The 27318-nt window shown below is 40.2% G+C and overlaps 2 protein-coding genes across 5 annotated transcripts in view; one reads left to right on the top strand and one right to left on the bottom strand.

Moving 5' to 3' along the window:
* The first annotated feature begins 402 nt into the window (after nt 1-402).
* RTRAF (RNA transcription, translation and transport factor) lies at nt 403-16699 on the top strand. Of its 2 annotated transcripts, none has more exons than XM_027569937.2 (8): nt 403-566; nt 2099-2223; nt 5111-5210; nt 10650-10736; nt 11629-11717; nt 13918-13986; nt 16218-16266; nt 16381-16699. In XM_027569937.2, exons 1-8 carry the CDS (start codon nt 506-508, stop codon nt 16533-16535), a joined length of 735 nt encoding a protein of 244 aa, XP_027425738.1. In that variant the 5' UTR covers nt 403-505; the 3' UTR covers nt 16536-16699. The 2 variants fall into 2 exon arrangements, with proteins under 2 accessions (XP_027425738.1, XP_027425739.1); XM_027569938.1 differs by having other exon boundaries at nt 406-566; nt 16365-16456.
* A 57-nt stretch (nt 16700-16756) lies between these two features.
* NID2 (nidogen 2) overlaps nt 16757-27318 on the bottom strand; it is a 58547-nt gene continuing 47985 nt past the window's right edge. The window contains exons 14-21 of one of the 3 annotated variants that reach the window (XM_027569933.2): nt 24716-24937; nt 23948-24117; nt 21585-21714; nt 20971-21142; nt 20151-20308; nt 18762-18885; nt 17759-17871; nt 16757-17472 (exon numbers count right to left, since the gene is read on the bottom strand). In XM_027569933.2, the coding sequence (XP_027425734.1) occupies nt 17462-17472; nt 17759-17871; nt 18762-18885; nt 20151-20308; nt 20971-21142; nt 21585-21714; nt 23948-24117; nt 24716-24937 (1100 nt within the window). In that variant the 3' untranslated portion in view covers nt 16757-17461. Of the gene's footprint in view, nt 17473-17750; nt 17872-18761; nt 18886-20150; nt 20309-20970; nt 21143-21584; nt 21715-23947; nt 24118-24715; nt 24938-27318 lie in introns of those variants that run through there. The other 2 variants (XM_027569936.2, XM_027569935.2) reach the window with 2 other exon arrangements.

Below are 27318 nucleotides of genomic sequence, written 5' to 3'. Positions count from 1 at the left end.
TCGCACGCGCGCTCTCTCAAATAAATAATCTTTTTTAAAAAAAGAGCACCTATTATGTGGGAGGCATATAATGAATGAATGAACAACTAAACAGTACTTCTATGGCCCAATGAGAGGAATGGCTAATAGAAATTCTACATTTACTATTCTCTGCCTGCTCTATCAAGAAGGCAAGCAAAAAAAAGAGGACACTTGGCTCGGAAAACGAGATTAACTGGCTTCCCAGCCGCTTTCTGCCTATTGTACAACCAGGAAGCTGACAATAAAGTTTATTTGAGCGTCGACGTGCCCCGACGTGGCCCCGCCTCCCCAGCCGGAGCCGCGATTGGTGGGTATTCGCCGGCTCCGCCGTTCCTAAGCCCCGATTGGCGAGGGCCGCCGTCATTTCGGAGCGTCCCGGCGCCTGCCCGCCCTTTCGCCGCGTCGCCGGTGCCTGCGCCGCCCGCTCTTCCTCGCCTGTCCTCTCCCGGCCGAACCCGGGGGACCAGAGCGAGACGCGGGGACCATGTTCCGACGCAAGCTGACGGCCCTCGACTACCACAACCCGGCTGGCTTCAATTGCAAAGGTGAGGCGGCGGTCCGAGGCCGGCCGCGCATCTGTGACCCCGCCGGCGGCCGCTTCCTCAACGCCCTCACCTGGGCTTCCCACGGGGATCCTCCGCGGCCTTGTTTCCCCCCGGGGGCGGCGGGGGGGTGCCCTGGCCCCTGGCCCCTCTTTTCTTGGCCGCCAAGCACCTGTTTTCCGCCGCCCGTGCTTGGCTTCGGAGTCTTCTCACCTATTCCTGCCTGGGCATTGCCACTTTGTGCACTTGCTAAACTTCAGTCTCCACCCCCACCCCCACCCCCCACCCTCACCCTCACCCTCACCCTCACCCTTAGCACACGAGAGAGTATTCGCGTTCTTACTTAGCTCTTCGCTCTATCTGCCCGGGTAATTGGGCGATATTTTAAGCACATTGCTGAAATCTGAGGAATGTGCTGAGTAACTTGAAGACTAGTTCACTGGCCGCCAGGAACTAAGGGGTGACTGGGAGGGGGGGTGCAGTCGGAGCCCACCCAGCAGTTTGAAATCAAGAGAGTGCACAGTTAAGTCCAGGACCGACAGTTTTGGGGTAAGCACGCACGGTAACAGGCTTGTGGAGTCGTGCAAAAAAGTTAATAGGTGATCAGGGCTATTGAATTGTAGATGGAAAGGTATTTGGGATTTCCCAGCATTAAAATTTTAAAATGCATTAACATTGCTACCCGTGTTATTCAGTTACTACCCACCACTACTCATTTCTTCCAGAGTTTTTGGCCTGTGGTAGACTAATAAGTTTGAAAGTGATCCCATACAACTCAGGGTACTAAGACCATTGTATAATTCTCAAGACTTCATAATGGAAGCCTGAATTTGAAATTGAAAATTATTTCTGAGCAGTATAAGGGTGTTTTGTTGATCTCTTGGAGAAGAAGAAAAAAAGGGTCAGTGGCAACAGAGCTTCGATCTAGATTTGAATCTTTGGACTTCAGTTTTCTGGTGTGTAAATTGGGGATATTACCTTCCTCAGAAAGCTGTGGGAGGATTAAATGAAATGAATGAACTTTTCTCATGTATGTACTTAGGACAGTAAGTGACAATGGTAGCTTCTACTGTGTTGTCATTTAGTTTCTTGTACTTTGCTATAAATTTTACTTTGCCCAGTTCTCCCTCATTCTCCCCCGGAAAGGAACTGGAATAATAACCAACAGTTAAATAGCAAAACTCTGTGCCAGACACTGTTTTTATATTTATTTTATCTTCATAACAACCCCAAGAGGTAAGTCCTATTATTACGCTCATTTTGTAACTCAGACTGAGGCACAAAAATTTAAGGTGATAAGCCCAAGTTCACACAACCACTGAGTGTCTGTAGCTAGAATATGAATGCAGGCCAGAATTTGAACAGAACATTTGTTAATCTGTTCATCCAAAACCTGCACTTTTCAACTCCTACTTCAAGCATCTCAGTTAATTTACTATTTGAGTTTTTTAAAAAATCCACGAGACCTTTTATTTGTAAGGAGAAAGTGTTTTTATCTAGTACTTCTAGTAATTTATGAGATATTTTTGTTGCAGATGAAACAGAATTTAGAAACTTTATTGTTTGGCTTGAAGACCAGAAAATCAGACACTACAAGATTGAAGATAGAGGTAATTTAAGAAACATCCACAGCAGTGACTGGCCCAAGTTCTTTGAAAAGGTAATGAATTAGAAAGTTAAATAAAAGTAGTACAGAGAGCTTTTCTAACAATTATGTGTTGACAGTTAAGCTTAAAATTACTTTGTTCTGGGGCGCCTGGGTGGCTCAGTCCTTAAGCATCTGCCTTCAGCCCAGGTCATGATCCCAGGGTACTGGGATCGAGCCCTGCATCGGGTTCGCTGCTCCTCAGGAAGCCTGCTTCTCCCTCTCCCGCTCCTCCCCCCCCCGCCCCCGCTTGTGTTCCCTCTCTTGCTGTGTCTCTCTCTCTGTTAAATAAATACATACATACTTACTTACTTACTTTGTTCTTTTAAAATAAGTAAAAATAATGATCGGTGTTAGAAAAGCTGGATTTCAGGGATTTAATTTTTTTATTTTTGTTTTTAAAGCAAATCACATTATCTTTTTTTTTTTTTTTTAATTTATTTGACAGGGAGAGACAGCGAGAGAGGGAACACAAGCAGGGGGAGTGGGAGAGGGAGAAGCAGGCTTCCCACGGAGCAGGGAGCCCGATGCGGGGCTCGATCCCAGGACCCTGGGATCATGACCTGAGCCGAAGGCAGACGCTTAACAACTGAGCCACCCAGGCGCCCCAAATCATATTATCTTTTACAGGGCTTCAGTGTTAGAAAGTTTTGTCTGAAAACACTGAGATTTCTTAAATAAACGGTGACATGTATTCTATAAATGGTAAAGGTGGCCAAAATCAGATTTTTTCCTTAGACCAAAAGGTAGCAGTAACACACTTTTTTTTTTTTTTTTAAGATTTTATTTATTTATTTGACAGAGACACAGCGAGAGAGAGGGACCACAAGCCGGGGGAGTGGGAGAGGGAGAAGCAGCCTTCCCGCTGAGCAGGAGCCCGATGGTGGGGCTTGATCCCAGAACTCTGGGATCATGACCTGAGCCGAGGGCAGACGCTTAACGACTGAGCCACCCAGGCGCCCCCACACTTACTTTGTTAAAGAAAGACACTGACGTGCTTCAAAACTAAGATTATTTCTTGTTTGTGGTTTAACGTACACAGATGTCCATTGTTGTGCACAATATAAATAATCCTGAAAAGGTCCGTGTATATATCTTATTTTTGTGGCTGGACTAATTTTCCTGTTGACTTAGTGTAACTGTAGTAACAGTTTTGCAGAAAAGGGAATTGTTTTCAAAGTAGAATAAAAATCACATTTTCCAGCATCATTTTTTTTTTTTAAAGATTTTTTATTTATTCATGAGAGACAGAGAGAGAGAGAGAAGCAGAGGGAGAAGCAGGCTCCCAAGGAGCAGGGAGCCCGATGCGGGACTCGATCCCAGGACCCTGGGATCATGACCTGAGCCGAAGGCAGACGCTTAACCATCTGAGCCACCCAGGCGCCCTCCAGCATCATTATTTACATTAAACATTTAAATTAGCTATATTACTTTGAAGAGTAAGATATTTTCCTTTAAAAATATGAAAAGTGACTTTTTATTTGCTGCAAAGTGATCAGGTACTTTCTCTTTAGAATCAGAGACTTTATAAATTAGGGAAATGTGTAAGTTACACACTAGCTCTATGACCACAGGCAAGTTTTACTAAGCTTTCTGTGTCTCAGTGTTGTCATCAGGAAATGGGATAGCAGTGGTTCCTATGTCAGAACAGTGGAATGTATTGTTAATGAGTGATATAGAGCTATGCTTGGCCCATAGCAAGTGCTATATGCTTTATTATTTCCCCCTGCCTGTACTACCATTACTGCTACTACTGGATTATTTTCTTTAGCTCTTAAAAAGTTTTGTTTGTTTTGAAATTTTTGGTATGTTTAAGACTTGGAAATATGTTGTTAGGATTTTATATTTGTTTATATCACATCTCATGACCCATTCGTGTAACAAGACAACACATAGTTTCACAGAAGGGTATTTGAAGAATATAAAAAGTTTTCTACTGAAAAACACCTAGAAGTGACAGTAAAGTAGGATAACTTAAATAAACAATCCAAACAGACATTATCTTTTAAGTTGGTCTCTTTGGAATGATGATGTCATTGTTTAAAGCATATTGATAACTTTTCGAATTACTTTTAGATCATGAGACATATTTTGAATATCTTTAATATTGGTAATTTTTTTATACTTTGAAGTTAGATTTGTTTTTTGCATCATGACCAAATCTTGTGAATGAAGTGTTTTCTTTAAAGCAGGGGTATAAAATTTTTGGTTAGAAAATGAGTTACAGCTGAAAAGTACTGATTTATTAATTAGGCCCAAAAGGATTTCCAAAGGGGAGTTGCACAAGTTTTGACTAATAGCATTGTTCCTGGAATGAGATTTTCAGCTCCTAAGAGACCCATGTGAAGGACAGTGGTCACTTGGATATACAGCTTCTGGCAGTCATTTAAAATACTTGGTTACATTCTACATGTATGTCACATGGTTTACTCTATTCAGTGGCATTTCCATATTGTGAAAGCTAAAGTTTAGATAATAATTGGTTTATTTGTATATTCTTCTTTTTAAAGTTTTTTTTTTTTAATTGTTCCATGTGTTTTCAGACCTGAAATCAGAAAGTTTTAGGTTTAAGTCCCAGATCTAAGTTGTGTAAATATTGGCAAGTGTTAACTATCTATGCCTTTTTTCCTCATCTGTAAAATAAGGAAGTTGTTTTAGAACAGTGGCACCCTTCCTGGAATCTGCAAAAGTAAAAATTTCCAAAAGCATGATGGAAATACATTCTTTAAGTGGTACATTTAAATGTTTCCTTCTTTTGGATTATATAATTGCATCAACAGTTTAGTAATGTAAATGTTGTTATATTCTTAGAGCTCCAAACTAAGATCTCTTTCGACTCCACCATTTTTTTCATTCTCTGATGTTATAGTAATAATGAAACTAGATATTTTTTTCTTCACAGTATCTCAAAGATGTTAACTGTCCTTTCAAGATTCAAGAGCGACAAGAAGCAATTGACTGGCTTCTTGGTTTAGCTGTTAGACTTGAATATGGAGATAATGGTATGTTTTGTGGGGAACGTGTGTTTTAAAGAGAGGGAGAGGAAAGGCGGGGGCAAAAGGAGTGTTAAAATGTAGGGAACTTACCAGTTTGAGTTTCTTTGTCTTACATTGTTTTACCTTGGGTTCGTTGTAAATAAGTTTTATATATCCTCATTTCCCTTTTTAGCATCTATTAAAAAGTTTACTTTTGTAACCATCCTGTGTCCAGCTCTCACCCCCGGTAACTCCCAAATTGTCTAGGAAAGAGTTTTCTTTTCAAAAATTATAGTCTTTTATCATAAAACATGAAAAGCAACTGTTTTTCATTGGTATTTAGATTTTTCTTTTAGAATTTGAGAATGGTGTCTCCTGGTAATTGTCTTCTCACAAAGCAACATTACGTTGGTAAATTGTATCTTTCACAGTCTGTACCTTAGCCTTCTGGGTTAAATTGTTAGAGCCCCAGAATTGATAAGGATTTCAGAGTGTTGGTTGCAGCAGGTAATTTCACAAGAGACTGAAGCATACATTTAATGCCAATAGGTACTATAGGCCAAAATATGTTTCTTATTTATGCTTTGTGTTTTATTATAGATACTTATATTATCGGAAACTTTTGAATATTAGTACCTGTAGTAAAAAAAAAAAAATTAGTACCTATAGTTAAAAAAAAAAATCCAGTTAACTTGTGTTTCCTCTCATTAGACCATTTGATTTTGAAAGGCCTGCCAATGTCTAAATGCAAATCCAATTATCTTACCTGTATCCTCTGAGTTTTATGTTCTCGTCTATGGGGCTGTCACTTCCAGTCCTTTTCGTCTTCTGCTTTTGAAGCCTTTTTTTTTTTTTTTAAGGTTTATTTATTTTAGAGAGGGCATGCATGTGTGCACACAAAGTCGGGGGTTGGGGGAGGGGCAGAGGGAAGGAACCTCAAGCAGACTCCCTGCTGAGTGTGGAGCCCAAGGCGGCTCAGTCTCAGGACCCATGAGATGGTGACCTGAGCTGAAACCCAAGAGTGGCTCAGTCGTTAAGTGTCTACCTTCAGCTCAGGTCATGATCCCAGGGTCCTGGGATGGATCCCTGCATCAGGCTCGCTGCTCAGCGGGAAACCTGCTTCTCTCTCTCCCACTCCCCCTGCTTGTGTTCCCTCTCTCGCTGTGTCTCTCTCTGTCAAATAAATAAGTAAAATCTTTATAAAAAAAAAAAACAAAACCCAAGAGTCAGATGCTTAACCACCAGGCACCTCTTTTGAAGCCTTTTTGTCTTCTCCTTTTTCCTCCCATTCTGTCACCATCCATCTTTTCCGATGTCCATTGTACCTTTTCTTCTTTATTCCCACTGCTATCACCCTGGTTCAGGCTCTTTGTCATTTTCTGCTGAAATTATTGTAGTATCTTTCAAACTCATCTCCTGTTAGTTAGCGTCATCCTCTATTTTCATCCTCAAGGCCCACCAGGCTTACTTTTTGAAACATAAATTTTTTTTTTTTTTTAAAGATTTTATTTATTTATTCATGAGAGACAGAGAGGCAGAGGGAGAAGCAGGCTCCCAAGGAGCAGGGAGCCCGATGTGGGACTCGATCCCAGGACTCTGGGATCGTGACCTGAGCCGAAGGCAGACGCCCAGCCATCTGAACCACCCAGGCACCCGAAACATAAATGTTTTAAAATGTTACGCTTTGCCTTCAAAGAACAGCTCTTATTATATATTCAGAAACACCATTGCTTTTCCTTTTTCTACAGAAGGAGCTCCAGGTCCTTTGGCCTGGTATTCAAGGCCTTTGAATACTGGTATCTAACCAGTATTCACATACTTGACATCCCAGCCAGACTATATATAGAGTGCTGTTTCCTGTTTACATCTTTTTTTCTCCCCTAGATTTCTTTGCTTACACTTTTCCTTGGCCATTATGCCATGTCAGTCTATCTCTACACATCGAAATTCTATCTATCCTTGTAAGATCCAGCTTAAATGCCACCTAGCAACAATAATATTTTTTCTCAACTTTCATAGGTTTTAACTCTATGCCTTGTATACTTTTTGTGTCATTCATCACTTTGCATTTTGCTTTATATGCCTTACTTGCCTCATTGTTTCCTATGTAGTACCTCTATTTATTATTGATGCTGTAACAAATTACCACCAAATTCAGTGACTTAAGATACAATTTATTTTACAGTTTTGGAGGTCAGAAGTCCAACATCTGTCCTACTGGAGTAAAGTGGTTCCTTTTGTTTTTTTTTTTTAAAGATTTTATTTATTTATTTGGCAGAGAGATACAGAGAACAAGTAGGCAGAGAGGCAGGCAGAGGGAGAGGGAGAAGCAGGCTCCCTGCCGAGCAGGGAGCCTGATGCGGGGCTCGATCCCAGGACCCTGGGATCATGACCTGAGCCGAAGGCAGCCGCTTAACCAACTGAGCCACCCAGGCACCCCTAAAGTGGTTCCTTTTGGAGGCCTTATGGGAAGATCCATTTCTTTGTCTTCTTTGCCTTCTAGAGGCAGCCTGCATTCCTTATCTCTGGCTCGTTTATCTTCAGATTTATAGCATAGCATCTTCAAATCTCTCTTGGGACTCTGCTTCTGTTGTTACATCCTCTCTGACTCTGCTCTTCATGCCTCTTGTAAGGATACTGTGATTATATTGAGCCCACCTGAATATAAGCCCTCTCCCCCCCCCATTTCAAGGTCCTTAATTTAATCACACATGCAGAGTCCGTTTTGCCATGTAACGTAACATAATCGTAGGTTCCAGGAATTGGGACGATGGACATCTTGGGGCTGGGGGTTTGGGGAGGCAGGGGACCAGTCATGATTTTACTGCCACAGTATCTGACACAGTAGATGTGTTTATCTTTAATAAATGTTTGGTGAATATAGTGTATGAATGTTTATGTATACTGATACGGAGCATCAACCAGTGTTTTTTGCTGGTTTCTCAGACTTAAATTTCAGAAGCCTCATGGCAGAAATCTTAAGGAAAACTCTAAGGCTTTCTTTACTTTCAATTTTAGTTTAGAAAGAAAATACTTGTGATTCTCTTCCTTTAATAAATAAATGTAATCATAAGCCTTGGTAGCATTAGTTGATTTTTAGGGTCTTTAGCAAAATCTTTATCTGTTGTGGTCTGAGTTGGCAGAAACTCTGTTAATTTGCAACAAAATTTTCTCCAGCTTTTCCAAAGTGTTTTTCAGCTATTCCCAAATAAAATTGTTGTCACATCTCAGTTTATTTCTGTTTCACCCTTTTTTAATTTTACTTGTACTGTTTTTATAATACTGCAATTTAGGTTACCTAGGTACCAAGAACAGTAGATGCCATATGATTGTGTGTCCCTACAGTTGCCTGTAGCTCTTAAGTACATTTATCTATCAGTGATAGCATGATCTTTTTTAGTGGGGAACAAAACCCAAAAGGTGGGTTTTTGTATCTGAGTTTGTATCTGAAATATGGTAAATTGTTTTATATTGAAAAATTATAATTGAATTTTATGTGAAACTTTAGGTGAATTATAGTTTAAAAGTAGGTAGTATCAAAAGCGTATTAAAAGTTTAAACTAGAAGACAAGTTTTTGTTTAATTTTTTGGAAAAAGGTTTAAAGTAGTAATACTGTCCCTTATCAATAGGAGGTGCTGTTGCTCTTTTCTTTTACATTAATATGTTGCATTCTTCTTGACTTTTAAGGTATTTGAATTTTGTATTATTTGATGAAACCATTGTGGATTTTTATTATCTGTGCCTTAACACTTTTTGAATCCTTTCATTAGCTTGTCAATTAAGGTGATTAAAATCTGACTTAAATGTTTTTCTTTTAAATTCTTTGACATAATTTCAGATTTACAGAAATTGCAAAATAGCACAAAGAATTTTTACATTTCCATATTTTGCAAATGTTAACATTTTATTTCATTTGCCTTATTGTCTATGTACACATATACATATATGTAATTTTTTCCTCAACCATTTGATAATAAGTTGTGAATGATTCTTTTCCCCTTACACACTTCAGTGCATATTTCCAAAAAAAAAAAGTCTCACATAATTAGAATAAAGTACTGACTCAGAACGGTTATATATAGCTGTTATTCACATTTCACCAGTTGTCTCAATAATGTTCTTTATAAAAGCAAAAAAAAGCAATCCTGGATCATGTGTTTCATTCAGTTATTATATTTCTTTAGCCTCCTATCATCTGGAACATTTACTCAGTCATTATTTGTGCTTCTTTATGTTGACATTTATAGAATGTCTGTCAGCTTGGGTTTGTTTGATGTTTCTTCATAAGTAGATTCAAGGTTTGTACTTTTGTTAAGAATAACACAGAAGTAATGTGTTCTTTTAAGTTAGTGATATGCCCTGTTACTGGTCGTGTTGTTCTGATCACTTTGATAAGGTTTCTCCACTGTAAAGTTAATATTTCCCCCTCTGTAATAAATATGTATCTTGTGGGGCGATGCTTTGAGATGATGTCAGTATGCTTCTGCTCCTCAAACTTTACCTTTAGCTTCCATTTGATTATTCTTGCCTGAGTCAATTACTTTGTTGATGATGGTTGCTAGAGGTGTTTTTCTAATTTCATCATTCAGTCTACATTTATTTGTTGGCTTTTTACTGTGAAGAGGAACTTTTCCTTCTCTCCAATTTATTTGTTTAAATTAGTGTAGGTATGTGTATTCTTATTTTACTCAGTGGGCATAATGGTTTTTTTGTTGTTGTATATTTTGATGTTTACACTGTTCTGATTTGGCCAGTGGGAACTCCTTTAAGCTAACCCCTGTCTGACTTAAAGTTTAACGCTTTTATTTTCCCTTCTGTTTCAGTTACAAATCACAGAAACACTGTAACCAAAGATTGCATTTTGGGCATTACTTTTAGTAAATTATTATTAAATACTTAACATTTGTAAAGTCTTTTTAAGTATTGTTAAGTATTTCTCAAGTAAAAATAATAAAACCTGCCTTTGGAATTCTAAGTTTCAGGTCTCCATAGAATTATTTTAGGTTTATATATGATGGTGTATTTGAAGTGCTGATTTTTTTAGAAGGCAAGGTTTTTGGATTCCATATATGGCATTCAAAAGATTTGGAAAGAAACTTTTTAGTGAATTTGTATTGAATCTCATGTAACCTATACCTACCTTCCTCCCACTCTTTACCCCTGCTAAGTTTCTGAGCAAGCTGTAAATGCACACCCTCTCTCCTCAAACTTAGATGGTGTTTGAAATGTCTTCTTTTGCAAATGATATTGAAGAGATATTTGTATAGATATTTCGGTAATCATTTTAGCTTAATCAGAAAGCTACAGTCACATTGTCTTCTGATGGATTTTTTAATAGCACAAAATAACTTTGGATGAGTTATCTTAGTCTTATCAGTTTGGCTCAGGTAACTTCAGTAAATAAGCAATGTTTATTTTACCTTAAGGTACAGTTCTACAAATTGTATTTTTGCTTCTGTTTATAGCTGAAAAATACAAGGACTTGGTACCTGATAATACAAAAAATGCCGACAATGCAGCTAAAAATGCAGAGCCATTGATCAACTTGGATGGTAAGTATGTAAGTGCATAAAAATAATCAATTTTTTTGGTCCCTTAAATGTTCTTTATTTCCTAAAATGAGGAAGCCTGGGTTTCTTTGGTTTTAGTAAATTAAGAGTGCTTTATGTTGATGTTTTAATCTCAGTTTTTTTTTTTTGTTATCATTTACAAGATGTTTTCTTCCTCCTCTTATAGCTGAGTATGTGTTAGAATGCTTTTTGATCTCTTCATACTGATTTGGGGGTTTTGATTTGTATTTAATCAGTGATTGTTTGCCTTATGCATTGATTGAATGCATAAAATATTTTTTCTAATCTAATGACATGAGACAAGTGGTAAAATTTTTCATCATTTTCGCTTCCAGATGCCTTTAAGTATTCTCTTTTTAAAAGTATAAAGTTTCTAATTCTATTATAATTAAGTTACTGTTTCATGACAGATTCATTGTGACCTATAATTTACAAGTTACTTTTATGAATTAATAAGCTCCTTACCCTTATGAATTAATATGCTGCTTAGACAGACTGTTGCTGCTTAGAGAAAAGGTTTTGGGAAAATTGTCCATTGAAGGGGTCCAGTTTAAAATTAATAGCTTTGGGAAGAAATATTACTTAAAATTGCTACATAAATGTGCCTTGCAGGAAAAGTTACAGCACAATCCTTACGTGAGTTAACATAGTTGTTGGTTTGCTCAGTGTGGCTGGCTTATCAATAGGGAACCCATTGATCTGATCAGCTTACCTAGTTGTCAGTGTCCCTACACTGCTCTTAGCAGCAGTTTTAAAAACAGAGATTTTTTTTGTTAGAAAAATTAAAACTTTTTTTGTAGGTTTATATGCTTACATATATGTCTGTAATTACATGCTTGCAGAGCTATAAGTATCCATTTTTAATCTTTTATAGTAAATAATCCTGATTTTAAGGCTGGTGTAATGGCTTTGGCTAACCTTCTTCAGATTCAGCGTCATGATGATTACCTGGTAATGCTTAAGGTTAGTTTCGTATTCTTGATTCTTGACAGTAACTGTATGTAGAAGAAAAACCTCATTTTCTAAAAAGTACCTATGTTTGGTATGTAGATGTATGGCTAAATGACTGAAATGTGGAAGAGTGTGGGACTTAAACCAGATTTCATGATTCCATCTGTTTTAGATCATCTAATAACCAATATGAAAGCGTGTTTACTTTGTGCCTGCTACTGTGCTCAGTCCTTGGCAAAGATGATTTCATTCAGTCCTCCCAGCAGTCCTGGAGGTAGTGAAGGTAGATGCTGCGATCCTTTCATTTTAATATGAAGAAATTGAGACCTAAAGAGAATAATGTCCAAAATGACACAGAAAATGAGAGAGCCAGATTTTAATCTAGGCCCTCTGACCAAAACTTTCATTCTATTAGCAGAATCTATTATCTTCCTACTTATATTTAGTCAATCCTTTTAAAGATTTGTGATCTGTATTTACTAAGATAATAGAAAATGCCATATGAGTCATGGTGGATTTGGTCAAAATCTCTTTGAGGACTGAATGTTTTTGTTTTCCTAGTGCTCCATCCTACATGGGCCACTCAGTTCATACCTATACTTAAGGTAACCCAGTGATCTGAACGAGATCTCTTATTTCTAAGAGGAAAAGTATACTCCTACTTCAGAAGATTATGTAACGTAATTGTGATAGTACAGTGGGCCAGGATGGAGGGGAAGGGAGTAGTATTTAAGATAATTAAAAGATTCCAGACTTAGAAATTATTACTGATTTTATGAGAAATTGAAGAGCGTTTGACTATACCTTATACATGTAAATTACCTTAATCTACTTTGCAGTAAATTTAATAGTTAAATTCCATTCTACCCACCAGAGATTAGCCATAACTTACCCTACTCTTTTTAGGATTGTATGTACTAAATGATAGTTGTAACATGAGAAAAACTGTTTCTAGATTATTATAATTCTCTATACTGAGTCTGCATGTTAACTCAGATTTTCTCAACTCAGATTGGATGCCAAGAGACAAAAAGTTGGGAGTTGGTAGAACATGTGACTCTTGATCTCTCAGGGTCATGAGTTTGAGCCTCACGTTGGGTGTAGAGATTACTTAAATGAATAAAAACTTCTTAGAAAGAGACAAAAAGTTGTTTTTATTGAAATTTAGCTCTTTCAGAGGCTTGTTCCTTGCTCAGGCAGTTATGTATATTGCTTTGGAACAGTTGTGCAGTGGTCGTGTCACCTTTAATCATAAACTGAGTGAGAAGACAAATAGACTAGCATATTTGGGTTACTTTTGTTAGACTTTAAAACCCCAAAGGAAAAAAGTATAAATCAGCAATAATCAAAAGCTTTATAAAATTGTAAGCTGCATGTTTGGAGTTATTTTAAGTAGCATTCAAACAATCCACGACAGCATGGAAAACATCTTGATAATTTGCCACGTGTGAGAATCAATGTACTGACTATTGGGCAACTGAACTGATTAATAAATTTGTGACTCCTATTAAAGACTGGTTTAATGGTTCTTTTTTAAATGTAGCATTTGGTTTGTTCTAGTAATAATTTTTCAAGTTTTTGCACTTGAGTTACAATTGTTATCCACTAATTAAAATTCCATTTAAAAAATCTTATTTTTTGAGTGTGCATGAATGCACTTGTGTCTGCCATAATAAAATGCCTTGGTGATGAAGAAAAACAGTGTGTCGTATGAGAGATCTGAAAACATTTTACTATAATTAAGTGAAAAAAATTAAGGATAGTGTGTATGATATGCTACCCTTTGTGTCAAATTTGCACATGTGTGTGCATTTATACTTGAGCATGCTTGTAATATAATAGAATCCTTGTAAGGATACATAGTAATCTGGTTCCAGTGATTGTCTGGAGGGAGGGTTGAGGCTTGGGTAGGAAGGAGACCCTTTTTTTTTTTTTAAACCACGTATCCTTTGTTTAAAAAATTTTTTTCGTGCGTATAAATTACCTATTCCAAAAAATGTTTTTAATTGTTGTGAGCATCTTTCCACATTATAAAGTATTAAAATGAAAACTTTCATTCTATTAGCAGTTTTGTTTTTAATTTACTGGTGAATTTTGTTAATGAACTAGGTGATTCTAACTTCATCAAACCGGGTATCCTTATTCTCTAGACTCAGAGCAGAAAAGATGAACAGCCAATAAAAAGTCAAAAAACTATTTTTGCATTTCTTAGGCAATTCGCATTTTGGTCCAGGAGCGCCTGACCCAGGATGCAGTTGCTAAAGCAAATCAAACGAAAGAGGTATGCGTTATTTTTTAAATAAATTTTAAATTATTAATGAAAGTTTCTTCTGGTATTGTCATGAGTTTAAATTTTGTATGTATCTGCTTAAGATAACCATTCTTTGTTAGAACTGCCCAGAGAAAGGGTAGCTTATTTCAGTGGGATTGAATTTGGTTCTTAAGCAAATTGTAGCCATTTTTGAGTGAAAAACTTATCTCACTTCACACCTTAAAGCAGCTATCAATAGCCCATCCACAGTCTACCAGCACAAACCACTGCACATGCCCAGTGGTTTATTTAAGAGAATTTACCTTGTAAAATTTACTGGGTTATTTTGACTCATTGCTGGAAAATAGAACACACGTTGTCTTTCTTACTAATTTCCTTCTTTTGACTTAAATCCTGTCCTTTCTCTTTTGTTTCTTCAGAGAAATCTGTTCTCATTTTATTCACATTTCCTAGTATCACTTACGAGAAAGTAACTTACCTCAGGCCACCTAGTTGGTAAGTGGTTGAGTTCAGGCAGTCTGATTGAAGAGCCAAGTGCTCTTACGGTAGTTGGGGACAGAGGTCTTTGTGTGAAGGCCTGCGTGAGCTAGTTGACCACCCCACGTGAAGGGGTAGGGGCGTAGAGGCTATATTAGACTGTACCTGTCCTCTTTCAGTCCTGCTTTGTGGGCTGCGGAAACTACACACCGTAACTATTTTTCCCTTAATTCTGCGATATTTTAGATGAAGTCCACTAGAAATCCAAATACTCCGTCAAGTCTCACTGACTGTCTGGACAGTGCACAGAATGTCCTCAGGGGTTAGCAGCAGCAGCTGCGGGTGTCTGATAGCGCTTCTTATTGTGCATAGATACCGCACTGAGTGCCTTGGGCACAAGGGACATTCTTGATTCTGGTCCTTTTTTGTCTCCCCTAATTCCCCAGTGTCTTTTGTCCTCTGATCTCATCTTTAGCAGGGCCCAGCAGTGTGAAAAGATTATTAATGCCAGGGCAGTGTAGTCCCCCCTGAAAGACACTGTTTGTTTTAAAGGCTCTTATTGCTTATTAATTATGTATGAATCAGGCCACTGGAAGTTGGATTAAAGATCAGCTTCTTTCACCCACACTGTAGAACAGTCAGTAAATTGTTCTGGCATAATAAAATCATTCATTCATTCATTCAGCAAAACTATGCCTTAGGTTTGAAGGCAGTGTAAATAAGGGCATAGCCAGATCTTTTTGCTCTTGTTTGCAAAGTAAAATTTTATTTTCAGTGCTCCAAGTCTTAAGTTTAGATCATCTCAAGGTACCATGCTCTATAGTAATACAGAGGAGAAGTTCTTACAGTTAGTGTTCTTGTTTATAACCATAATTAGCATTTGGTCAGGATCTTTAGGGGTAGCTGTTCCTTGGTGGTCTGTTGGCAAATAAAATGAAAACAAGACTGACATAGAAAGCCACTCAGTGCAATTCTACTTGTTAGCTTTGATTGCTGAATTTACATACCCGTTTATTTCTTCATTACATAATGTAGTATTTGAAAGCAGTTGGAGCCTAGGTAGATTTGCATTAATAGATTAGGCAAGAACTGAGTAGTGACAGCTTAGCATTTTGTAACATTGAAAGTGTAGATTTTATACAGTATACGATCAGCAGAGTTTAGACTGCCTTTTCTTGTTGTTACTGTGAACTCCGTAGAGTTCGGCATCATGGTCACCATCTTTGGCGTACCTCTGGAGAGCTGCTGGCGGGTTAATTAAATGCTTTAGAACCCGTTCCGTTTCCTAGATTTCAGAGTAACTTCCAAATGAACTCTTAGTGAAAGTTAAATTATATATAGGTAATCTCGTAATCATGTTAGCTGAAAAAAAGGTAATAGATGTTTTAGATTTTGTATAAAGACAATTTGATGTAATCCTATTCCATTGCCCTGTACTCTGCTGCTTTACTGTAGCTGAAAGAGGACAGAGCAGCCCCGCTCAGTCGCCCTTCCATAGCAGCCGCGACAGAGCCTAGCCGTCAAAGGAGCTACTGTTTTATATGCCTAGTCTTAAAGGAGGGAATGAGTGATGGAACTAGCTTCCCACTACATGCAGGGGCCATTCTTGCACTCATCAAAAAGCAAATCTAGAGAGAATTCTCCACCCCCTTGCCACTGCAGCTCAAAGGGCTAACAGAATAGCTAGCTTAATTCAGTTACAGATGAGAACAGAACATGATTCTTAACTATAAAGTTTTATTTTGTCTTTTTTTTTTTTTAAGGGCTTGCCTGTTGCTTTAGACAAACATATTCTTGGTTTTGACACAGGAGGTGAGTGATTTTGTTTGAATTCAAACTTTTTAGAGACTAGGTGAATATTTGGGGGAGACATGGGCAAGTAAATGGTCTTGAATACTGATTTAACGCAGTTTTCTTATAAAATAGATGCAGTTCTTAATGAAGCTGCTCAAATTCTGCGATTGCTGCATATAGAAGAGCTCAGAGAGCTACAGACAAAAATTAATGAAGCCATAGTAGCTGTTCAGGCAATTATTGCTGATCCAAAGACAGACCACAGACTGGGGAAAGTTGGAAGATGAACATTTTAGGATTTCAGCTTCTCACCTACTTAGTACAATTGGGAACCATTTACGCTCTGGCATGTGTTTGGAAATCAAATGTCAATTTTCAAGGAAGAATCCTAGAAAATTGTTCTCGAGATTTACCATCATTGCTTTTTCTTTAATAAAGTTCAGGAAATGGATTTTTTTTTGACTGTTATGTTTATGTATCTATAATGCCGACCCCCAGCTTTGTTACAGAGACAATACAGATACTCAAATCATAGGAAAACAAAATATTTTATTGGAGTAATCTAGAAAATTTGAGAATTGTTACATCTTTGGTATTTATAAATGTAGTAACTTCTGTGGGTAACTATAGAGGGACTTACGGAATGAGAAGATACAAATTGAAACATTCTAGCACCTTTTAATATAAATAGAAATGCAGTGATGCAGAGGTAAAAACAAAAAACCAAACTTAGAACTTTCGCTGGAAAACTATAAATAAGTTGTTTTTCCCCACCAGCTGTGCATAGCCTTCTCCAGGTCAAGGCTTAGGGTCTTTAGGATTGTGTCTGTCTTTACATGGATAACCTTGCTTGATTTCTTGGCCAGGAAATTAGATTTAAAAAATTAGATTTAGGGTTGTCACATACTCTAATTGGTTCTTAGTTGAATGAACTTGACCTTTTAAATATGATAGAAATGTTTATAAAAAAATTGCTTTAATCAGCAGCAATTAAAATTGTTACTTTTTAAAACTTGGGGTAACTTGCTTTTCCAGAATACAGTAGTAAAGATTGAGGTATAAACTTTTCACAAGTTTTATAGTCTTTTTGTCCTGAAAGTGTTCATCTTGTAAGTCCAATTCCTTTTTCACTTTCTTCACTTTTGTTTGCAGTAAGTGTTCTTTAGGGTCCAGATTCTGATTGTAAACTCCCAAGTCCTTTGTGATGCCATATTTACTTTCTTCCTGTGAGGAGAGGTGGAAGGAACAGGGGGTGAATATTTTATAACCAGTTGCAACAGCAAGTACGGTTAAGGGGAGATATCCTAATAGGCTGACCTTTTATGTGTATAGTTAAGCTAGGTAGACTAGACTTAGGGGTGAACAATCATTAGTACCCTATGTGTTGGCCATTAACTTTTCCATTCAAAGTGGCTCTCAGTGGCAGCTGTATTTGGGCCAGAGGTAATTGGTTACCAGATACAGCCTTCTCTACCCTGGTCCAAAGGAGCAGCCTGAACATTTTATTTACCTGTTGGGCAGTAGGGATAGACTGCAGTTATCCCATAGAGATGAGATCGCTGCTCTGGGAGATACTCATCAGCAAACTGGCCGCTGTCTCTGTTTACTGATATGACACCATCCCTGGTAACAGAAAGGAAGAGTAAATTCATAGGATTTAAGGTGGGAAAGAGAAAAAGTCACTTTCAGTAGCTAGCTAGCCTTCTAGAATGTATTTTTTTAATTTAACCAAATGTGTTTTGACTCATTTAGATTCAAAGATTTTCTCTATCACTGGTTCTCAAAGTGGTCCCCAGACCAGCATCATTTGGGAACTTGCTAGAAATGCAAATTCTTGGGCCTCAGCTCAGACCTACTGAATTCAGGAATTATGGGATGGGACCTGGCACTCTAACAATCCCTTGGAATGATTCTGATGCCACCCTAAAATTTTGAGAACCACTTGTGCAAATCAGTGCTTCTCAACCCTTGCTGAACAAATTGAGGATCTAGTAAAATACTGATGCCTGGGCCTCCTGCCAGACCAATTAAATCAAGACTGCAAGGGATGGGGTAGAAGGGCTTAGACATCTAGATATGTTTTTAATGTTCCTCCTTGGAGAACTAGTCTAAATTACAGTACTTTTCCTTCTCCCAGGTGGACAACTAATATGTCCATAATGTCATTTTTTTAAAAATCAATTTAAATCACACAGCTAATAGAGCTCATGGTACCACTGAAGTGTAGTCTTTTATTCTCTGAAGATCAGATTTAGATTAATGTACTTCCTTTTTTGGATAGTTTAGTATCAGTTCTGCCACTTTGGAGCAGCATGTGAGCAATACCATTAAGTATGATTTTAAGAGCAGTAACGCTTGAACAATGTTATCTACTAATTAAGACATAATGAAAACTTCAGTGAAAAGCTTAATTACTAAAGTCATTAGTGACATTAGGTAAAAGGTCATAAACGGTGGTATGTCTTCCAGACTAGTTTGCCTTTTCAGGCTTGGCCAGGGTGTGTCAGGCTCACCTCCTCCAGTCTGTGTGGTAGAAGTGATCTGCATAACTGACAATACTGAAGGGGTAGTTGAGGTTGTTCTGAATGACGCGACGTCCAGTCCCATCAGGTAGTGTACACTCCAGTTTTTTGGTTCCTTTTAAAACACCAGAGAGGGAAAATGAGATCTTTCATACCATGAGAAAAGAAAACTTTGCCAAAAATTGTGGCAGGTAGAAGCCTTCTGAAAGGAAACAAAGGTAAAATAGGAAATAAGACACTTTAATTATATACAGTGATACAAATTAGAAACTAAAATTTTCCTATTATCACTCTTCAGTTTGTTTAATAGCAGTCTAGTTTTTAGAATTTAGACTCTTGATCCTTTCTTGGAAGACAGGATTGCATTTTTTTCTCCCAAAGTAGGACATTAGAGATAAACTTTGTTCTAATTAATTTCAAGTGTCACCTCGTAAATTGTAAACATAACATCTAGATAAATACTTGCCCTTCATAAGCAATGTATAATGCTTTTTAACTAAAATCCTTAAATATTTTTTAAAGACCTGTTATTTCCTAGATAGGAATTAAAAGTAGCTAAAATGGTAACATGGCTCATGTTTTTCAGTGTAAAAGAAGCAGTCTTCAAAATTTTGCAGTACCTAAACAAGTTTCTTATGGAACCTGGCTTTAAATTTCAAATAGTTTTTAAAAATGTAACTTTAAAAAAAAAAAGGTAACTTGTTTTGGACCAACTGGATTATAATGACTCATCTGCATTTTAGTCCTTTTTATTAGGTTATAAATTAAGAATGGACCTTTTTGTACTCTTTAGTATGTAAGTAGACATATATAGCATCTTTTCAAATTGTTCTGATAAGGAAATCACACTACAGAAAGAGGGAACTTGGGTATTGGCAACCCGAACTTACTACTTGCCACATCACTTTCCAAAGAATGTTCTCAGCATACTAGCCTACTGACTGGTAAAGCAACAGATATTTAAAAATGTCCTAATACTGGCAAAAAACAAAAAAAAAACAAAACTTGTTCACTTACTAAGTTTGTCAGTTCCAACAGTAAGTAAAATTTCTTTTTACTTTAAAAAATATACCAAGTGCTTGTGTGGGGGAAGGGCAAGCATTATAAAAATGAGTTGGACATAGTACTAGCCCTCAAATTACCACCTAATTCACAGACCACCCCCCCCCGCCGCAAAACCCCAGGAAGGATTATAAGTATCAATACAAAGTGTTCTTTAACAGTTTATACACCTACTAAAAGGAGTAAGTTCTGTGCTATACTGTTAAAAATTTAAGCCAAAAGCTCTACATGATGGGATCTGGTTTTGTTGTAAACTCTGAGGTAGAGAACGGCCCTTAGGGTAATGAAGTGCTGTGTGTTCACTGCCATCAGTAATACCTGCGTCTGCCCAGCAGAGCAGTTTGGAGAAGGGATCAAAGGTTAAACCATTAGGCAGTCCAATGTCTTTATTCACCAGAATTCTTCTGTTTTCTCCTTCTAAAGAAGATGTTTCAATTTTGGGAGCTTCTCGATTCCAGTCCGTCCAGTACAAGTTGCTGTGGGATAAATTAAATATAGTGAAAATGCAGTCCAAGAAATAAGTGTCGGTTTCAGAGTTTTGGTTGCTTTCACCATTTAATGAAGATAAACCTAGGATTTCAACACTAGGATTTCCTAATGCACTGCTGAAGGAGACCCGCCTCATTCCAGGTTAAGTGTTAGGCAGCCTGGCCTGATCATCTGATCCGCATCAGTCCCCAGTCCCTCTCACATACTCTGAATTCTCTGTGTGTTGTACCACAGTCTTAATAATTTTCTAGTTTATTCATTAGTTTACTACCTTCCGTCCTCCTAGAATGTCCTCAGCATACCAGCCTGACTAGTAAAGCAACAGATATTTAAAAATGTCCTAATACTGGCAAAAAAAAGAAAACCTTTTGTTCACTTACTAAGTTTGTCAGTTTCAACAGTAGGTAAAATTTCTTTTTACTTTAAAAAGTATACCAAGTGCTTGTGTGGGGAAGGGCAAGCAGTCATGAAAGAATGGACCTTGTCTTTGCCTAGAACAGTGTCTACACCCAGTAGATCCTATATACTGTTAAATTCACACATTGGAGCTTTTAGGCTCTTGTTCTGACCCTCCCCACATGGCATTTAAAATCCAAGGGCTTCAAATTAAGATCTACAGGAGGCAGGGGAATCAGGAAGCCCAGCTGACCCTTGGATTGGATCCACAGCAATGGCCCGAGGATTCACCAGGTCCGTGTGGAAGAGGGCTTGGCGCTCAGAGCCGTCCAGCCTGGCCCTCTCTATCTTGTCCAGGCCACTGTCCGTCCAGTACATTGTTCGACGGAAGTGGTCGATGGCAAGTCCTTCGGGGCTTATCAGACCTGGAAATAGAACAGTGGCAGGACTGGAGCATTTGCGATATGAAAAGGGAACTGGAAGTGGAGAGAGATTCTAGGTTTGAAAAGTTTAAAAATGAAAGTCCTGAGAGGCTCTCAGTTGCAAGGAGCAGGTTAACAGAGGAACTTGTTCTGCCACCTCTGGTTCTCCTCTAGACAAACACACCGGCCAGATGGCACCAGGCATATTCACAGTACGGGGCCAGGCAGCGTCAGCTGTGGCCACCCTGAGTTCTCTTGGGAGCCCTGTTTCTCAGTAAGAATCACCTCCTCGTTTCTTACCTATGAATGTGTGTTTACAGAGGGGCGGGGCTGGTATGGTACTGGTACCACTCAGTGAAGTGACTCGTATGGCACCTGACCTCCCCTTTTGCACTTAGTAGAGTCAGATGAAATACAAAGGGGTCTTCTGGAGGAAGTCTCTGACCTGAGTTGATGATCGTCTCAGGCTCTGCTCCTGGTTCCAGACTGGCACGGCTGATTGTCCGTCCAGCAACATCTGTCCAGTACACCATCCTCTCGCGGCAGTCATAGTCAATTCCCACAACTATGGAGCCCTTTGTGGAACAAAACATGAAATTGGAAGAATTAGGACTCCTTGTGTTTCCCTGGAGCTCGTGCTCAGCCGCCTCTCGCATGGCTGTAGTGAACACCCCGTAACGTAGTCTTAGGGGCAGCTAAGCAGCGTGGTTACACAAGTGGGCCTGGAGGCGGACTTCTGGGGGCCCGGCCAGGCTTAGCCGCCGACTAGCTGTGCGACTTAACCTCTCTATGCCTGGGTTTGCTCATTCGCAAAATGAAGATAACAGTATATATTTTATAGTGCTGCTCTAAAAATTAACACCATAAATTCTTCCACAGTGTCCTAATCAGTCATTAGTCTATAGCAAGTGCCTAATCGCTACTAATGCCAGCACTACTAAAATGATCTCATGGAAAACCAGCCCCTTTAATGATTAAAGGACAAACATTATTAGCAAAGTAAGTTCCTAATATTTTACTGGGCAAAAAAATATGTTATTCCTTCCAAATGGTATCTGCACTTTTGAACAGCCTTTCTAAAATTCACCAACATATAATGACAAAATCTATTCCTCTCCCCCTGTGAATATAGTCTTTCCCCTGAGGTGTCATCCCTCACCCCATCTCTCTCCCTACTACAAAGTAAACTTTTTGGTTGTACGCGTAAGTAAAAGTCTCCAGTTGGATGGGTTAAGGAACTGGAGACTGGTGGTCACCAAACCTCTGGCTAGGAAGGTTTTCCCTTCTTCATTGCTAAATAAAATAAGTTTTTTTTGTTTTTTTTTTTAATGCTGAGTCTGTGATATTTCTTTGCAAAACTCTGCACAGTACTTGCTTCATTCAATTTCCAACTCAGACTCCTGGTCTGAGAAACTGAACAGATGTGCAAAGCCAACATCTAGGGGCCATCTGGCTGTCCCTGAGATCACACCAGTTCCTGGCTTGCCTAACAGAGCCTTCTGGGGCTGGCTTGACATGCCTCTGGGAGCAGAGTCAATATAAAAAATACTGAACAAAGCCGGATTTGGCTCCTGTGAAAAAGTGGGCAGTATATATGGAAGGATCTGAAGGTCAAAGTATAGTTTCACTTGAAAAGTAGAAGTCCTCTGTCTCAGGCAGGAATGCACATCCATGTCCGTTTCCGTTGACCTAGGGAATCATGGGATCTGTTAACCCAAGTATTGACTTCAAAATTTTCTTGGAAGAATAAATCATTTTAAGTAAATTTCCCCAAAGATGTGCTTAGAACCCATGTTCCATTCTCTTTCAGTCCCACTAGCAGCACCGCCACCTTGCCCTAGGAGAGGCAAGTTCAGAAATGCGGTACAGCCGTCAGACTTGGCTGGGTGGTTAGACTGAGGTGTTGACAATTTCTTAGTTTCTACATCTTTTAGAGAAACTTACACAACAGCTTGCTAGTGTTTGCCAACACGACTACAAAACCTAAATCTTAAGAAAAAACATCTTCCTCTGAATACTGGCTGCTTCTGCACTTTCTTTGGAATCTGGTAAGGCATTAGTTCATTAACAAAAGTAAAGGCAAACACGGACACTGTACTGTTCTTTATCCTAGATGAGCAAGTACCTGCTGCATGAGGTTTAGAAATGGAATCAGATGGCTTTCCTTTATAAGTGGCAGTGCCTTTCTGGTGAACTCCCTTCTCTTTTCTCCATTTTAGAGAAGAAATCCCTCCCCCAAAATGGAGTGCCTTGACAGTAGGGATGCTGCTGGTGCAGGAAGCAACAGGCATGTAGGGAAAGCTTGTCAACTCCTTTCCCAGCATTCCCCCTCCACCCAGATCTTCTGTGAAAGAGAGAAGAGACTGATCCACAGAACCGGAATGGGAGGGGAGGGGGCTGCAACAATGAGGCAGTCATTAATTTATTTCCACTTGGGATTCTTAACTGACCACAGAAACCACTCCCTTTCGCTGGTCCTCCTGGACCCTCTGGAGAGTCTGGCATGGAGAGCACCCTAGAGATGGGTTAAGGTTCTGTCATTTTTGCCTTGGATCACCATACTGCCTCAGTATCCTGACAGATCTGAAACTCCATTTCCACTTATCCAAAACCCCATGAACCACTGGAGAAAGCCTGGGTCAGATAGAACTCCCGGCAGCAGTGCCCCCACTTCCTGTGAGAGCAGTGTCAGACTCAGGAAGTCGGAGTCCAGCCCAGAAACCCTCCAGGACCTCCCTCTACCTCCGGCCCTTGCCCAGATCTGAAAGCCCTGTGCAGCCCCGCCCCCACGGCAGAAATCCACTTTACATGCAGTGACAGCAGGGTCTTGGCCATGTCCTTCTGAAGCCTGGTTCCGTTGAGGGGCAAGTGACCGATCTGCTGGCCCTGGGCATAGAGCAGGAAGGTGCCCACAGACGGAGGGGTCACGTCAGGCCGCGGCACAGGCCGGATTGTGGGCGGAGCAACCGTGGGGATACCTGCCATGGGAAAGTACGAAGAACAGAGGAAAGGCAACAAGGGTAGGTGGGGAGAGGGGAAGAAGTTAACTTTCCACACAGAACCTCCAAAAACATGAAAAGGTTTTTACCCTAGACAGATGTGTTCCAGATGTTCCTTAAAGGAAATTCTAATTTCTAGGGTTTTTTTCTTCCCAAGGATTATGTAAAACACTGCCAATTACTAGGGAGGAAGACAACAAAACATTTCCCCTCAGAACAAAGCAAAAGATTTTTTCTTTTTAAGGGAAAGAAACTAGCCAGTATTGTGTCCGCTTTTCTTTGGGCCCCCAGGGTGACACGTGTCTCCTTTCACCCTGGGCTGGGGAGGAGGGGTAACTGCACATTGAGCTGAGTTCCAGATGTTCTAATTACAGAAACTGCTAATGACAAAACCAAGCATGAAATCCAAATTGGGATCTCGGGTAGACCAGATTACCAATCAACATGGCATATTAGTGACTTCTTTCACTGGCCTTGGGGACCCCCCATTTCCCCACCTTCACCCAGAGCTGGCAGTTGCCCTCCAGCAAACCCTCCGAGCAGATGCGGTGAATGGGGGCGGTCCCTGGGTGCTTACAGGCAGGGGTGGTGCCTGGCTGCGAGCGGGTGCCCTGCACTTCTCTGCCATCTTTGTCCACGCACCAGCAGAAGTCACTCGTCCCGTGGCACTGCAGGGGGATGAAGTGGCCCAGGTCATCACACTGGGGCACATACTGGTCGTCCCTGGGTGTGCCACCGTAGTGCTCCAGCAGGTTTTCCCTCCAGCGCTCACAGACGGTCCGGGGCCTCTGGGTGGGCTCTGAGCAGATGGGGACAAAAAGCTTTTGATGGTGAGCCAAGGACAGAATATAGCATGTAGCTGAAGTTCCCCACACCTGGCCTCCCTCCACCTCGTGCTGCCAGCAAGGCCTCGGCCGGGCCCCCAGACACTGAACCAAAGCAGTAAAGTGCTCTATGAAGCTCTCCACAGGAATCCAGAGAAAGTAAGACTCCTGGGCCAAGAGGATTTGTCATCAAGGCCCAGCCACATTGGTAGCAAGAGGAGGTCAGATCAGGGGTGCAAGGCATGCTCAGGCTGAGAGGCCCACGGGGACCACTCCGCCTGGGCCCAGAGCCTCTGCTAACAGAGCACTCGGTGGGGACCCTCATCGGGAACTCAGTGGCCTACATGATAATTAAAGGTAATATTTATTCTTTCCCACTTGGTTCAAGCTCCAGGACCTAACACCCCAAGGGCAATCCTGAGACTGGCCATGTGTTTTAGAAACTCCCTGAGTGCTCTGTTGATGTGGCCCTCAGTGTCTGCTCACTGGAAAACTATATGCAGTAAGACTTGCTGTAATTAGCATCCGTGAGCACAGCAGAGGTGGTGGCCAACAACTCCATACTGACCGTTAGACACTCCAGTGCCTGAAAGCCCTTTGGCTCAGAGCTGAACCTTTATTTCGGCAGGCTCCAGCTTCCCGCCATGTAGCTCTGCCCCCTCCCTTCTCCAGCATCCTCCCCTCTCTGCTCCCCCTCCCAGCTCCCCACCAGGCTCAACCTCCTGCGTGCTCTTGCAGAGTGGTTTCTCTGTTTTCTCCCAGCCTTGCTTCCAAAGGGCTGTCACTCTGTTGTAAACATAGCGGTTCTTGGTCTGCAGGGACTCTGCTGCAGGATGTTTAAATAACTCGTCCACTCATCTAGCATAGGCTTATCTAAAGGAACTCAAGTAGAAGGTGCTTCTTTTTTAATTCTTGCAACTGAAAGCCTGTGGTCTGTAGAATCATACAGCCAAGTACCTACTCGATACCACCACCTGGATGTTTAACATCCATCTCAGAACAAAAACGGGGCCCCTCCTTTCCACCATCAAAGCTGCTCTGCCCTAGACTTTTCCCTATCAGTAAACAGCACCTCCACTTTCCATTGTTCAGGCCTAATCATCCTTGATTCCTTTCTCTCGCTTTCCACATCTGATAGGTCAGAAAATGTCAGCCATCCCTTCAAAACACATTCAGAAAATCTTCACTTCTCACCTCATCCACCCCTATCAGCCTGGTCCAAGCCCCATGGTCTCCTGCTAGGATTATTACCAAAGCTTTCTTACTCGTTCCGTGGCTTTCCCTCCCTTTCCTGCCCCCCAGTGTAAACTACCAGCAGCCAGGAAGGGTCCCTTTAAAACAATCATTTCATGGCACTCCTTTGGTCAAAACCTCCAATGGCTTCAAAGAACAAAGTTGGAAACGTTACACTTTGGTTCTAGTACCAAAGGGTACCTCTAGGAAAGCGGGAGGGTGGTAAATAAAATCCTCAGAGTTCAAACCCAACTAGCTCAACTACAAGACTCATCGGGTTTGGGGGAAGTGGATGCTTTTCAGGTCATCTCTATAGCTCATGACCCTTGGAAAGCCAAGCTCTTTTTAAGACCTCATGGAGAAGGAGTCTCGCACTTCCTTCCCCAGGTGTGTCTCAAAGACCCCAGATGGGGAAATGTCGCTTCCTCAAACCACTAGCCATCCATCTCAAGGTGGGATTCCCTGCAGAAGCTCCCAACACTACCCCAGGCCCACACTGCAAACCCGGAGGGTACGTTCTTGGTTCAGAGGACCACCCAATAAGGCAAAGCTCTTTGTCTGGAATGCAGACACACAGCACACCCAGCTTCTGGGAAATGGGCACCTCACATCACTGATATGTGTGCCTCCCTCTCGTTCCTTACTATTTGGAGCTCCTTCTTAATTCAACCACAGATTTTGCTCTTTTCTGTTTTTGGTTGGCAGGGTTTTTAAATATTTTGAAATCTTGGACACAGAGTGTTTTCCCTCCCTTCAAGCAAACCCCATTAATGCAGAGACTAGTCAGAAATGGCAGCCAAGGCCCATCCAGTACCAAGAGAGAAGTCTGGGCCATGGAGAAAGAGTCTGCACAAGAGAACATGTCCCTCCTTTGGTCGTTAACTTCTCATTCTCTTGGCTTCCTTCTGAATCACTGTCCTTAACACAGGCTTGTCTTAGTAAGTGTAACAGAACTCTGAACCGTTCCCTAAGGCGTGTCCCAACCATCTGATTTCTTTAAATCCCAGATGGAGTTAGAACCGAGACTTTTTAAAGAGTAGACAGGAGTGAAACAGGATTTTTATGGGTGGGGTTTTTTTTTTTTTTTTTTTTTGGGACCTACAAAATCTTTTCCTAAAAATAG

Source organism: Zalophus californianus, chromosome 6 (genome assembly GCF_009762305.2).
Source record: "Zalophus californianus isolate mZalCal1 chromosome 6, mZalCal1.pri.v2, whole genome shotgun sequence".
Classification (NCBI taxonomy): Eukaryota; Metazoa; Chordata; class Mammalia; order Carnivora; family Otariidae; genus Zalophus; species Zalophus californianus.
This window is presented reverse-complemented; position numbering and strand designations above follow the sequence as displayed.